Here is a 15,846-nt window from a genome sequence, read left to right on the forward strand (position 1 = left end):
AGCTGCCTTTCAGGCGGTTGTAGAGAGCCAGAGCTGGGCTGAGGCAGCCTGGCCCAGCTCCCGCAGGCGCTCCTCCCGGGGCTGCGCCGCAGCTCCCGGCTCGCCGGGCCGGGAGCGAGCGCCGAGCGCCGCCCGCGCTCCTTCGCCTTTAAGGGCGGCGCGGCCGCGCCCCCACGTGTGCGATCAGCTGACGGCGCGTCCCGCCCCCGCCCGCCCTGCCCGCTCCCTGCGCCGCGCGGTGCGGGCGGCAGCGCGGCTCTGACAGCGCCGGGGCAGCGCCGCGCCCCCGCCCGCCGCTCCGAGCGCCGCCGCTGCCCCGCCGCTCCAGCGCCGCTGTCAGCCGGGCGGGCGCCCGCGGCCCCTCCGGAGAGCTCGGCAGCGCGGCGCCCGGCGCCACCCCGGTACATGGATTACCTGGTAGGTTCCCGGCGGCGGCGGGCCGTCGGACATCTTACCGAGCGGCTGGGGCGGCGGCCGCGGCGCGCCGGGGGCGGGGGACAGCCCGGGGCCGCGGGCAGCCGGGTCCGCCCGCGCCGCCGAGCCCGGCCCGCCGCGCCGGTAGCGGGTGATAAAGCGGCCGGGCCCCGCTCATTTGGCCGCTATTAGGTTGCTAAAGCCGTGACCCGGGTCGCTGTTTTTTTCCTAAATGCTGGAGCTTAGGGCACGCTTCAGTGAACTAAATTGCTACCGCGGGCGGGATCAGCCGAGCGCCCGGGCAGCTGGTATTCGGGGGTAGTGTTTATGGCTCTTTAATGAATATTGGCTTCATTCGTCTGTGAAGATCGTATCGCGGGCGTGCACCTCGGCTGGGGTCGTGGCTGGTGTTTGCTCTCACCCGCGCATCTCGGCGAGCAAAACCCCCGTGGCGCGGCTGGCGAGCGAGCAGGTGGCTTTGTTTAGTAGGTACCGGCTCACCTGGTCTTTTCAGCCTAGCGGTGGGGGGGGGGCGTAACGAGCACATCCCATCGCTCCAGTCCCGTTGACATCCCATTGCTCCAGTCAGGGTGCTTCGAGCCCTGTGCTATGAACTGGTGCCCACTCCTTCACCGTGAAGCGCTGCAAAGACCACTGGGCAATGAAGAGCAGGCATCTTCTGGCGATCGCTGTTCGTTGTTGGTGTCAAGTGCAACCAGGAAGTATTTGGAGTCAGAATCATGACTCTGTCATTCATACTTTTTTACTCGGGGTGCTCATGGGTGTAAGCTTTCAAGACAGGTTCATCAAATGCAACAGAATCTCTGGAGATGATCTTTTTAATGAACAGAATATTTGCCATGCTGAGATGAGAGCTGCACGCAGTATCTGGCTTTTCCTTTTCTGGCAGCTAACTTAAGCAGAAATACATTGAATTCATGCTTTACTATTCTTGTGTCCATGTAGCTAAAATTTGTTGTGGTTTATTGAGCCTCACAGCCCCCCAAAATGTTTTAGCCTTACCTCTCTGAATTTGAATACTGCAGAGAGACGCTAGAAAATGAATTCTGTATGGCTGAAATGGTAGGCAGACTTCTCTTTAACAACCTAGTTAATGAAATACTGATAATAAACTTGCTGGGTATCAAGTGCAGCCCTTAGCTCCTTGACAGCCTGGAGCTGTTTCTTAGATTTTTTTTTTCCCCATTATAAACTAATGTCCAGATGAAACTGGCCATTCCGTATACTTTTTGAAATGCTTGCATTAACCTTTGTGACTGCTACAGGCTGTTGTGTGGAAGGCCAACCACTCTGAGAACAATAAATTTAATAAGCCTTGCAAACTGAGAGCATGTTTTTGTATTAACTAAAGGGAGGAGGGGATTAAATAGCTTTACTTCCCCCCCCCCCCCCTTATTCTCCAGCTGGTCTTTTTCCTCTCTTTTGTTGTGTGACCTTCTTTGGTGTCAGTTCTAAAAAACCTCATTGATCATGAAGTTCAGGCACCTCAAAAAGTCTGCTCTAACAAAAAAGAAAACAAACAAAAAAAAAAGCAAAAAACAAATTATGGTAAGTTAGGCAACTAGTTATGTACACCTGTTTTCAGCTTGTCGTCACAGTCTGCCCTGGTGGAAAGATGGGCCTACTCTTTATCTGTACAAGACCTGAAGTTGCAGTATGAATGTTAATCTATGGCTAAAGAACAATTGTCTCATTATTTCCATAGCAAAAGGAGCTGTACGTGTTTGTACATGTACAAATCTTGTGCTTTGTGCATTTATGTTGGGTTCTTGCACACACATGGGCATGATAACACAAAAAAAAAGGTCCTTTGCTGATTCCTCATGCTGGGGATCTGTGTTGCATGCAGACTGCAGGCAGTGAGGTTTTCTCCTGTGCTTGAAGTGCGAGGCAGAGAGCAAAGGATGAGTTGTTTTTGCTTGCAGTAGTGTTTGTTGGAGCACCAGTTGCCACAGTGCTGAGACAGAGTATTTGACAGTTTTGGTTATCAGTGGGGCTGTGAGGGAGTTTAGTGGCAGGAGGTGAGGGCAGGTGAGATCAGGTTTGCTGCAGCAAGGACTCGGGGGTCAGTCCATCTCCACGAGGGGTCTTCCCTCACTCAGCCAGCTCTTCCCAAACTTGCATAGAAAGGTTCTTCACCTGCTTTTAGCTAGATAGGACCTACATTGATGGAAATGTCTTTTCTCCATTAAGAAGCAGATCCCAAGAAATATTGAACATCTGACGTAACTTCCAATATCATCAGGTTATTGACAGCATTCAAAACCTTCTCAGAGTGAAATCAGTTGGAGCCAGCTTGGACTATGGCCTGAAACTTTTATGGGCAGATACCCAGAACCTGAGTAGGGCCTCCCTGATTTAGAGTGTGATCCTTGCCATTTGATAATAAATTGGTCCTAAAAGATATCTTCTCTGATACTCTGGTCTGTTTTTGCAGTTTTACATTGTAACAAAAAAAAAAAAAAATCATTGGCCTCTGTAGCTTTGATAGCTGGAAGATATTCTTCAGCCTGGTGCCTCATTTATTTTTTTGGTGATATAATTATGATGTTAGGACTGGTAGGTTTTATTTTATTTTTTTTTTTTGGGGTGGGGGGGAAGGTGTTTGTTTGTTTGTTGGGTTGTTTGGTTTTTTTTTTTTTTTGCCTAAATCAAGTTCAACCTCTAAAAGAGAATACATCTTCACTTGGAGGCACCTTTTACTTGTACGTGTTGCTCTCCTTGTTAACTCTCCTTTAGTTAACTCCTTTAAAATATTCTAAGTGAACACAACTGCGTCAGTGTAGATTTATAGGTTTTCGTGACTACATAATCCAGGGTACTGTCTGCAACCTTCTTGGGCTTCATTCTTGCTACTTTGTGTCTGGAAGGATTTTAGTGTATTCAGAGACTTGTGTTGGTTGGCCTCTGTTCAGCAGACTATGCTTAATTTAAGAAGTTATGCCATGATGCATCTTGTGAAAAGCATGGCATGTGACCAGTCTTACAGTTTTTGCTTGGAGAACTTGTGGGGGAACAATAAAAATGGCATGCTTTGGTTTTTCTTTTTTGCTACAATTACAATGCAGATTTTAAGCTCCTGAGTAGACTTTCGCAGTATACTTCTTCAGTGGCATCCTCTGCATCTAAATAAAGTTCTTACATGCTTCTGTTCAATGTATCAGCCTGATCTGTGTAAAATTTTTAAAAACTGCTTGAGAGAGTGATGTAGAAATTTGAATCTGTCTCTTCACAAAAGAAAGGTGTTGTGTGGGCCTATGAGATTTATAAGAAAAAATTGATAACCCATTTAATTTTGTATTTTTAGAATTTTTGTTATGATACCTTATCCCTAAATTATATCCCAAGATACTGCGTACTATCTTAGTTGTATATAAAAATATTTTTTGGGCAGGTGTTGAAGAGAATATTCTGACCTAAAATGGAAGATAACTCTTCTTGAATGGTCAACTTCAGCTTTAGTAGCTTTTTCTTTTTCTTTTTTTTTCCCCCCATTTTTTTGTCTCTTTTCTAAGGAGTTAAACAGGAACATGGGTTCTGCAATGTCAATTGAGTGACATTGCACTTGTAGTGTTCTAGAATCTTTGTTGCTTTGTTGGAGATTGGCTTCTTTTAAGTATAACAAATTTTGGTGGGTTTATTTTATTCTTTGTACATGTGTTAGTGGACAATGCAAACTTACTCCTGTATGCATGCACATGAAGCCTAAAATTTGGTGAGTTTTTGAGTAAATTGAACAAAGTTTTCAAATTTTAGATGACTATGTGAATAGGCCTTGAAAGTTTCTGCTTGGTTTCTGAACAGTCTTGGCCTCACATACATAGATAGTTCAGACAAAGTCTTGGTTGGGGAAAGCTGCATATACCAAGCTGATGTTCTTAGTGTTAGGTGGTATTAAAAAAAAAGAGAAAGAAATGTATCTGGCCAACTTTTCTTTCTTGGGCTGCTTACTTTTAAGACCTTTCTTTTAAATAGACTTTTTAATTTAATTGGACAGGTTAGATTCAGAAAGTGGCAATATGGGATAGATCAAGATCACTTAGTGATTCTGGTGTACTTCAGATCCTGTCTTTCCATTGTTGGTGCCAGTTCCATGGTTTGGCATCGGCAGATCATAGAAAACATTTTTTCTTATACCACAAATGCACTATAGAGGCATATGTTTGAAAGTAAGAGTTTTACTTCACTGAAACTTTTTAAACACGTAGATACTGTCCTTAGAATAAGGAAAAATGGGTAAAGGTCTATACTAGCAACTCTGTATTTTGCTTCTGAAGCACTTGTGTGATTTTGATACATTGCCTGCAACATGAGCAGCCGCTGTTCCCATACATAGGGCCGTGTCCTCTTACTGTGTGCTTAACACCCCTCTCATGTGAATTCTGTCTTTTGTCATATAACAATAAAAATTTTTTAGGCTCAACCTATAATAGCCTTGAAAATTTACACCTGTAGAGCATAAGGGCTTTTATTTTCCTTTTATTATCCTCCCTTCAGTTTGGGAAGTTGGCTAAACACAAGGATGAGGGGTCTGACAGTTGTTTAAAAATAAAGACATAGCTGAATGCAGGAAAGAAAACAACATCTGTAAAGGTGCATGGAACTGTATTAGTGTTTGGATCAGATGTGAATCTTCTGATTGAAGAAGATAATGCTTACGGTCTTAGGTCTGCATTGCAGAGTGATCACAGATGGCATGAACTTAATATTTTTCAAATTAAACCAGATGGAAAGATTTACTTCACTAATGGGTTTTTATAGGCCTGCATCAGAAGGACTAGTTTCTGAAGGTTGTAGTATGAATACTTGGTCTTTAATGCCAGCTCTTGCTATGTACTACCACACCATGTTGCTCTGCAGTGTGCTGCTCCTGAATTCTTCAGTCTGGCCTCCAAGCTTGAAGCAACATGGTAATGAATTTCACAAAAGGTTAGAAATGCAAGCTTTTAATAAGTGAGAATATCTGCATTTAGTAAGGACAAAATATTCCGTCTAATACCATATACTGATTAACATTTTTGGCTTGTTGTCAGTATCATCAGCTCATGTTTTTTAATTCTACCAGCTTGTGATGTTTATTCTCTTAAACTGAGTTCTGAAGTTTTGTGACTTTGAGGATATTAGCTCTCCATTAATAAAAGAAGCATTTTTAGTTTACTTTAAAACCACAAATGTGGACCCCAAGAGCTGTAAAGCCCTATGAAGAAACCACAGCAGTATTTAAAATCTTGTGCTTCTTTGGCTCATACTACTCTGCAGTATGTTTGTTTTGCTGTTTTTCACTGTGTGTGCAGCATAACTTTCTGAAGTGCAAACTGACTGTGACTATATAAAAGTCCTTGTTGATATGTAGAGTATTTGCAATCTAATAAAAGATGGCTCATCTTGTGCCAGAGCTCTTCAGCATATAGAATTTATTTTTTCTCTCTGGCAACCTGGTAAGGTGACTACATTAATTGCCAACAAGTGCATAAGTTTGTTCCCTCTATCTGAGGAAGAGACACAAAGCAGGAAATGTAGCTGACAAGTGGTCTTACAGTAGATGCAGTCCTGCCCTAGAGCTTTGTTTCTTATAAGAACAAACAGTAGGAAGAACATGAATCTTTGATGCTCTGCTCTATGTTTTGGTGGAGCAACAGAAACAAAATTTGTTCACAGGACCCACATTAGCTTTTGGCACTGGTGAGTCTGAGTAAGCAAGATGGCATCCAAGATCCACTGGGAACTGTTGATATGGGGGAAGTAAGTTTGCAGATTTCTTCTTTTGTTATGACTTGGAGCTTTTGTATGGATGTAACATCTGTTTTCCAAATTTTATTAGCTTTTATAACAGCTGTTGCCTAGTCTTCCTTTATATGATTTTGACTCTATTAGAGGTTAAAAACCTAAAAGCAATTAAAAGTGAAGTGATCATTTTGTAATCTGTAATACAAATTTCATGAAAAATACAAATGAGCATTGAGAGCACAGCTCTGGCAGTGAATAAGAGGGAGAAGTGAATGCAGATATTACAAGGAAATTTCTTATTTGTGTTTAGTTGTATAAACTGCATATGCTTTGGATGGGCTGATGCAGAGACAAATATTAAGAATGCATATGGAACCCAGGAAAAAAATTGTAGTGCCTCTTTTGATATTCGTAATAAAATGGCAGATGAAATTCATGTTGATACATGCAAAGTTGCATATATTTATAGAAGAAGTCACATGGCAGTACAGATGCATGGATAGGCCCTAAAATACCATCAGTGCTCAGGAAAGGGAAGGAGGATCCTTCTTCAAAATGTCATCTCAACCCAGACATCTGTCAAAAAATTTAGAGTATTAAGAAGAAAAAAAAGAGGGAAAGATCTCATTTTTGCACTGCTTAAATGTAAGGTTTGCTCTTGTCTTATATGCTACATTTCTGGTTGTATCATCTAAGGAGGAGTATTGAAAAACAAAAGAAAATACAGAGAAGAATGATGTGGTTATTGAAGAAAAGCAATTGCTTCCATACAAGCAGGGATAAGTAGTTATAGCCCTTCAGTCTGAAGAAGATACAGCTGACTGGTGTGAAGAGATGTCTTCATACTAGATGTCTTTGAAATCAGAAAGAGAGGGGATAACTAGGCAATAAGTGATTTTTTTCCCTATAGAAGAACTCACTGACAGTTAAATCCAGGAACTGTGTTTTCATGCGAGTGTAGCTGAATTCTCACTTGTGAAGTAATATTAGGGAGGTCAAAATGACTAGACCAGGAATTTGAACTGTGTCTTCGAAGACAGGTTCATTGTGGGTGAGCATCATTCATAGTGTTTAGATGTGATGGTAGGAAATCCTGAAGTTGTGTTTACTGGAACATGAGAATATGTCCATGTGGTATGATTCCCTGAATGACCTGATGCTTTACTGTGCATCCATTATTCCTCCTCATTGAGAAAACAGGTAGAATCAATTCTGGAGCAGGAAATTGCAGTTAGAAAATTGAGATGTTCTGAGTGGTGTCCAGGAGAGCTCTCCAGTGTAATCAGAATTGCACTGACTGCAGAGGAGGTGAGACTGTTCAATTCAGAGGTATTTATGAAGATGCTTAATCTGCTCCAGGGGCACATAGCTAATGGATTCCTTCTGCTTGGAGGTGCTGCCTTGATGTATGAGCAAAGGCTATTGGCTTTCTGACATGTGTGTTTTAACAAATTTATGACTTTTCATGTAAGGCCCACAACACTGAGTGAACCTGAAACTGTGCAGACAACCTATGTAGAGAGATGATGCACTCTACAATGAGTGATCTCTTTTCTCAGTACTTTCTTTTTGCCTGAAACTTGCATAATTTCAGGTTTCAGCAAGACTGGAGAAAAGGTCCAGAAGTTTTGAGAAATGTCTATACTGTTCTTGCAACTATTAATTTTCTGCTTGCTAATCTGCATCTTTCACTGCCTGAACCACTGCAGTCCTGGAAACAGTTATGGAAAACTGTTCTACTGGCAATATTGCCTAAAAGAGAGGAGAGCATTGTTCTCTGGTGCATCCACTTGATTACTTTTTATGATGACAAGAGAGTTCTTGGATCTAGTCCTATTTCCTGTTCACATATCATTGCTTTTTCATCAACATCAAGTGTCTTTTAGTCTCTAAATTAAGATTTGTTTTTTTAATTATTATGTACCAGAAGTTTGGTATTTTAAAAATTTTATTATTCAGCATTAAAGGAGAATATGAAAATATTTTCTGTGTCCTTTGTCCCTGAGAACAGTATTAAAAAGAATTCAGGGAGTTTAAATGAAAAATGTTATTAATGGAATATGCTAAGGGGCTGTGACATCTTGTGCAGAAAGGGAAGTTTTGTAGTTATTAGCTGGAGTTGAGTACACAAGGTTAGCAATCAGCAGTGCTGGTCAAAGTTCCTGTTACCTTTACTGTAGTGTTGTTGTTTGTGCTTTTGGGCACCCACACGTTCCTTAAAACACATAAGCACTGAGAATTTGTTTCAGGCTCCATACATAATTACAAGTGTATTACACTTACAATTATATACATAATATGCAAGTGTATATTTTATACGTTTGTACTGCTAATTTTTTGCAATTTTATACACTGAAAAAGATGGCGATAAGAATAGAGGTGGAAAACTTTTGCCTGGAAGATTCAGCAATTCCAAGTGATCACTTCATTTTAAATGAGCAGAAGTGTACCTTGATCTTAGGTGTATTAAAGAAACATATCACCAGAAAAAACCCTCTAACATCTTCCTTTTCTCATGTTGCTTTCTGTTCGTGTTCTTGGAGCTATAGTCAGTGATGTCATTTATTTAGGGTTATGTCACAGTGAGTTGAGGTCGAGGTGAGTGTCACTGCTGGGTGGCAGAATTGACTGGCTCCTGCAGTTCTGTCAGGTGTTGTTGAGCCTTTTGGTTCTTTTCTTGATTAGGATTGCCCTCTCCTTTTGCCCATCAAGATTCTTGAGACTACTGCTTTTAACTCGGCTTGCTTTGAAGTCATCAGTCAGCTCTAATTAATATTTTTAAAACTTGGTCTCTTGTAAATATTATGAGTAGGGATTTAATCTTGTATTTGCTGACTAAATAGATATTATTTAAAACAATGTCTTTGTGAGTTGCAGACTGTGTGCCTGTGTCAGAGCTGAATGAGATTTTTTTTTATTTTAAACACCAAATACTGAACTTCTTGTTTATTGGTATTTGTACTGATAGAGGAATACTTGAAGAAATGGACAGAACAGATGCTCCTTTTGAACTGAATGAAGCACAGCTGCAGGGCAGATATCTAAGTAATTTTAAACAGCCACATTTTTACAAGGTATGGTTAAAATAACAAAGTCTTAGGCCAATAGCAAAGCTGGCCAAGTGGGAGAAATTATTTAAATTTTGTGAGATAACCCTTTGCCTAGGCAGAAGGCTGCTTTGGCAAAGATGCATGCATGTATTGTTTGACGTATTTGATCTGATGAGTCTGTTTTTTGCTTTAGACTTGTGAAGCTGCTTCTGTGAAGAATTAGTCTTTGTAGAATTGTGCCAAACAAGGTATCTTTCTTTAATAGTATTTGTAGGTATATTTTTACATTTTTTTTCTTTTATTTTCATGCTTACCGTGTAAAATCCTTTCAGAAAGCAACAATAAACTGTAAGTAAATTACATGCAAATTTTCCAACAATTGTTTTGTTGCCCAATTGTATGGTCCCAAGTGAGTTGCAAACCAAAGTAAAGAAAGATTACAAGTATCAAGAGTAAACTCCCCATTGCAGCAATAGATTATCATCTATATCTTAATTAGGTGGTAGGAGTGATAGTCTAAAGGATAGCATCACTAAAATTTTAATTATTTAAATCAATTCCTGTCACTTTTTCAAGGATTAAACTGAAATACTACTGGGGAGGGAATTTAAATTTTCAGAAGGAAGGATAGGTGAATATAATAGATCTTATTATTAGTTTAGATTAATTAGATTAATAGTAGCATTTGGTTTAATGACCCTTTTACCACAATAGAATGTAGTTTATAAGCATTGTCTTGGAGGCTTGAAGGAGAGATTATCTTAATATTTCACTGGGAAATACATAAGGGAAACATTAACTGGTGCTATATGTGACAGAATTCATGCCTTATAATAATAGCCTGTGGTTTCAGAACATTGACAGTAGCAAACCCAGCAACAGATGAGTAAGGTAACAAAGGATGTAGGTTGTTTCATTCTACTGAAGCAAGGGGAGAATTTGAGCTGCAGCTTAGTTTTCCCGCTAATGTATAGCCTGAAAATACTGAACAAAAATTTAAAAAATAAAACAATTTATAATGCTGTGCTTGTCTAGAATAAAAGCAAACTGTATACATGGAGATGCTATAGTGGTTTGCTGCTGCTGCACATTTACTTTTCTTGGAAGCTTAAATGATCATTTACTTTGTGTATAAAGTTGTGTCTGCCAGCAAGACAGATTCTGCCAGGACACTGAAAATGCAAATCATTCAATGTATCACCCAGTGTTTAAGTATGGCCTTAAATTGCCACAGACCAAGGTTAAACATTAGGGAACTTTCTGGTAGAGAGGGAAATGAAGCACTGGACTAAATTGCTTGGGGAAGTCATCCATCCCTGGAACCTTTGGAACAAGGTCTGCAAATACTGTCCAGAGTATCCGCCCCACCACTTTGTATAACTGTAGGATTTCTTGAAGTCAGTTCCTATTTCTCTGTCACTTTTTCTTTCTGGGAGAAGCTCAGAGTACAAAAGAATGATTTGGATGTTTGATCTTAAAGCTGAAAAAAAAAGTCTCCTTAAATTGAAATTGTGTTTTGAATCAGCATTTCCTTGTCATTAGTAGCATGCTAGATTACTTCTAGTAAGAAAAGAAAATCAACTGTGCTGTTGAAGTTTGCTTTCAGGTTTTTGTGCTGTGCTTTTTGACTTTCGGTGAAATACTGTTTGTTTAAAATTAAATGTAACAGTTAACAGCAAAAGAAAAATGTTGCTACATTTTTTTTTATTACTCATAACTAAGATCTCTTATTTAGATTTTTTTTAATATCCCAATTCTAATTAAATGGGTATTTCAATTTAAGGGTTTTCTTTTTCTTGAAGTTAGGGCGAAATTAGAAAGCAGATGCTGAAAAGGTGTTTTGACTAGTGTGTTTGAAGTTTGTATTATCCAGCACTTTATCTTAGATGAACTTGTTAAACATGTGATAAAAATGTTCCATGTGAAGGCTTTTTGTCTTTCAAATACCATATATAAAGTAATTCCTCAATTACTCTTCTGAATAAATCATTGTAAGCATAATTTATTTAACCTACTTGTGTAGGAAATATGGCAAATATACAGTGGTTTTTATTTTGGTGTTGGAGAGCTGCATTTATTTCTTGGCTTTGTTGTGCTAATTAAAGAAGGTGTTTTTCATCTGTTTCATCAGAAATTCGTAGTCCATCCTCAGCCTCTCTGGGTGACTGCAGAAGACATAGAATTGTGACATCACAGCAGATTGGAAGTTGAGCAAGTTGAGGGTAAAAACTTTCAATATGATTATTCCCGGCTGTAAGAACAGATTAAATAAAATGTTTTATTTTCATGTTCTACTTTGAAGATGAAAATATCAGAAAACTAAAGCAATAAGGCTCCAGAAATGTGAAAACATTTAATTATGTGCATTCTTCTGGTATATAGAGGAAGACAGTTTCAGTGATGGCAAAGGAGAGAAAACCTGTAAAATATAAATGCAGAAGCTCTTTACAGTCCACTAAGAGGCCAAAAAGCACTCCATTAAAATGATTATTGCAGATTGTTTTTATATCAGAGTGGATAAAAATAAATGAGACTGAAAGCGTACATGCAAATCATTAATGTTGTTTACAGGCATTTTGGGGATCGTTAGGTAATTTGAGACTATAATGAAATACTGAACTAGTAAGTGGGAAGGTGTTGACACCTCTACACTTACCTGCTCCTCTATGAAGGATGTCTGTATAACCTGAATTTATACTACATTTTTGTCAGGTTGTTTTAATACAGCCTTGAAGAGGGTGTTTCTTTCAGGGGAGAGGGGAGAGATGGGAAAAAAATAGTTCTTACTAAATAGCATTCTTGATAATGTGTTTATTTTAATTCCTTTAGACTATGTCTGAATGTATCCAGCTCTCATTTGCTGTTTGTAGAATTGGCATTTACACGGTAAGGCAATGTTCTAACTATTTTCGTTAGTGTTAATGCCATTTGAGTGAAAAAAAGTTACTTAAGTTTTTTAGGATTGGATTGAAGTAATGCAGGTTTCAAAAGGGATTTGTCAATGGTAGTTTGCATAATCAGGCTACTTAGTAGATCTACTAAGTAGATTTTTATCCTGTCAAAGATTTACTAAAACCAGAAGAGAAAAAGTATCTTCCACTTAAGTTAAAAAAGGTAAAAAAATATTCAGCAAGGCTCTGGAAGTGTAAGAAAATTTAGAATTCATGTGCACCAGTTGCTGAGAATTCTTGTGTGATGTAATTGCTGGAGGGTTTATGTACATTTGCCATTAAATACCTATGGTGTTTGAGTAATGTCACATATTAGAACATTAGCTAAATGCATTTATTTTGTCTAGCTAGCCTTATCATTTTGGAAATGCTGTTAAGTTAACCTTACCAAACCTTATACAAAAGAAATAACAAGTTTACTTCAGATATGTGTCCCAAATTTGCTAGCATTTTTTTCTGCTCCCAGTTGTTTTAATTAATGATGAGAACAGTTAGATGAATGGAGTTTTTTAGAAATTAATTTTATTGAATACCTTACAATAATGTAGTGTAAACAGCTTACACACTGTGTAAGACTTGGTTGCTCAAATCATTATTCCTATCTTGGAGCTTTTAGAGTGGGAATGCTGCTCCTTCTGTTAATGCTTTTCAGGAGGAAGCCTGCAACATACCACTTCATACAGTCAAAAGTATAGGTTTTGAACAACAGTGATGAGGGCTATGTGCCATCAGTAAGTATTACTGAGGGCAGAATCTCAAAGCTTAACATTTGCTTTTGTTCATAGAATTTGGTTCCAGGTAGTGTTTAATATCTGCTTGAGGTTTTCTCTCATGACGTTTGCTGGTTTTCAACATGTCTCTTGGATGGTAGAAGAGTCAAAGGCATATTTCCTTATAGTATTTAAATTTCTTAGGAAGTCTTTCTGTCTAAAAATTCCTGTGTGATAAGAGTATACTATCTTAAGGATCAGAGAGGGTTACAGTCTGAGGTTTCAATGACTGCAAGGTACTCAAATGGTCTGCCAGCTCTCTAGAAGGCTGGAATAAGCTGTTCAAATTAGTTTGAGGGGATGTCCAAGTATAAATGTGTGTGTCTTGCAGACCTAGGTGTAAGCAGGTAAAATGTACAGCAAAGTGCATCTCTGACAGTAATTGGCTCTGTTTTATTTTAAAATAGGTCAAGTGTTGTTTGTATATAATAGAGTGCCCTGCTGAGTTGTGGTAACTGCAGTTATAGTGATAGCTGAATTACAGGGGTATCTCACTCTGACCTTTTGGGCAGCAAAATACTTAATTTATCAAATGTTCTAAATTGCAAAATAACCAGAGCTGGCTTCATTTATTAAAATGCTGAAAGAAATTGATTTCATTGACTGCTGGTACTTAAGGAAGGATAGTGAGGAGTATGATGACTGGGCTTCAGAGCATCCAGAGATGAATGTTGTGGCCACAGTGTACAGGCCCATGTAAAGTGCATTTGAAGGTTAAAATAGTTCCTTTAGGAAAATGCTGAGTGCAGAGAGCACTTGCTTTCATAAAAATGCCTGTCATTGGAAAGGTGAGTTTCAGATGCTCTGGCTGGAGGGTGGAGTTGGACAGTTTTGGTGTCACAGTAAACAGAGAGGCCTGCTGAAGTGAGAGCTGTGCAAAGCACAGTGTGATGGTTTCTGCCTCTGCACCATACCCTGCTGGTGCTTGTAACTCTATCACTGGATTTATTGCTCAAGTGTGTCAGTTCAAGTGTGGCAGCTCTCAGGTATTGCATGCTCTATACTGATGTCAAGAAGCAAACCACAAAACTCCAGTTCATATCTACCTACTAATTAATTCCTTGGGTCTTGTGCTTTCTGCTGTATGCTGTATTGCAGATTCAATTGATTTTCTGTTTGCTAGTTAATTGATATCTCAGCAGTCTCTCAGATGCCAGTCCTTAGCTGCACCATGTGTTCAGCTTGTACTGAGTTTCTTGGACACTTCCTGTTCTGTGTGTCCTCATGGTTCAGTGCTGCAAGTAAGGCTCATCAAGCTGCTTATCAGTAACACTCCAAAGCACCCATTCCATCAACTGCACTACACCATTAAATAGGCTTCCTGTTTTTATGGCATGTACAGATTATGAGATGGAGGAAGAATTTATATAGTGATCCATGGCAAAACAGCATGCGCTGCCTTCAGCTAGGTGGAAACCTACATCTTTGCAAGAATACAGGGGGAGATGTAATGCCTATTTTGTGTGAACTAACTAGATAAATTTGAAGTAAATACCCTTGAAGGGAGGAGGAGCAAAGCAGAGATGGTTAATATAAAATATAAATATTTGTAGGGATCTGAAACTGATAGATGCTTCCTTCTAAAAGGAAAACATTATCATAAACTCAAATTAAGGCTTTTGGGATTAAGAAAGGAACCAACCAATGAAAATAAAGCTCAATGTGTTTCACATAGTTAGTAGCTTCTCAGAAGTGCCAGTTTTTCAGGTGCATGTTTCTGCTTCTTCCACCATGCTAGTGTCTGCATCAGATGTGCCAATTGGGTGTGTGGGAACAGGCAGTTAAATGTGTGAATCTGCGTGACTGTGGAGCTGTAAGCATATGACAGCTTGTAACAAAGGTTGTAATTTATGTCCTTTCTGTTTCTGATTTAATTTTCTTAACCAGGTAAATGGTTAATGAAACCATCATTAAACAGATGATGGAGAATTCTACCTATGTGAACCTCAGAGAGAAAATAGTCCAAATTTGTTTTGTCTTGTAAAACAATTTTTATGATAGGACACTTGCCGCCTTTATACATATTTAGGACTCCATCTTGGAAACATTGTGCATTGTTGTGTGCCTACACATATACACTGGAAGATTCTCTGATACTCTGTACTAACCCTTGAGACTTCTTTCTTTTCATCCATTTGCATATAATTGTAAGCTTTTTCAATAGGGGTAATAAGGCATTCTTTCTGTCCCTAACCTTTAAATCTGACTGCAAGAACATGCAAAATGTAATTGTCACATCACTTGTTGTTTTGGATAGAAAAACAAGGACAGAAATCTCTACAGAGATGAGCACCATGCCAAAATACTTAAGGAGGCCTAGTGGAAACATGGTCTACTGGTGTATATTAGAAGGAAAAATACTGGAAAATGCATTTTCCTGTTTCAGGAAATTAGGAGTAAGTTTTCCTTGGTTTCAAAATATATAATCAATAGACAAATAATTTTTGTTTCAAAGCAACACAAGGATAACAAAAAGCTCCCTATAGCTATTTCTGCTTTGAAGTGTTGGGTGTGGCAAAAGCAATGCACTGTGACAACATTGCATCAATGTTGGCATCTTCTTCCTGAAAAGCAGGACTAACTGATATTTTAGTTTTAGTAGCCTCTTGGCTTGAATTTGTGCAATGAGAAGTGGAAATAAATGATGCATTTTTACAGCTTTGCTTGCTATAGTTTGTATATAGTAAGTATAGTAAACAATACAATTGTGTTTTTAGTTTTGTGGTTTACTTTGGACTTACTTACATTTGTCTTTGTTTATAATGACAAATTCATGTCTTGAAATGGTTTGACTGGAATCAGCTGTTGTGCTAAGGAATTTGTCTGTGTTAGAACAAAACAAAAATGACATTACTTATGAAGTGGTGGAGGGGACACTCTTAAAAAAAGAGAAACCAACTGAACCAATAACTA

The 15,846-nt window shown here is 39.0% G+C and overlaps 1 protein-coding gene across 7 annotated transcripts in view; it reads left to right on the forward strand.

Moving 5' to 3' along the window:
* Positions 1–280: 280 nt before the first annotated feature.
* ARL15 (ARF like GTPase 15) overlaps positions 281–15,846 on the forward strand; it is a 219,115-nt gene continuing 203,549 nt past the window's right edge. For 4 of the 7 annotated variants that reach the window (XM_079330427.1, XM_079330430.1, XM_079330432.1 and 1 more), the window contains exons 1-3: positions 281–417; positions 11,344–11,434; positions 12,042–12,098. In XM_079330427.1, coding sequence (XP_079186553.1) covers positions 12,045–12,098 — 54 coding nt within the window. In that variant the 5' untranslated portion in view covers positions 281–417; positions 11,344–11,434; positions 12,042–12,044. Of the gene's footprint in view, positions 418–9,405; positions 9,461–11,343; positions 11,435–12,041; positions 12,099–15,846 lie in introns of all 7 variants that reach the window. The other 3 variants (XM_079330429.1, XM_079330431.1, XM_079330428.1) reach the window with 2 other exon arrangements.

The sequence above is a fragment of the Erithacus rubecula genome (assembly GCF_903797595.1).
Source record: "Erithacus rubecula genome assembly, chromosome: Z".
Classification (NCBI taxonomy): Eukaryota; Metazoa; Chordata; class Aves; order Passeriformes; family Muscicapidae; genus Erithacus; species Erithacus rubecula.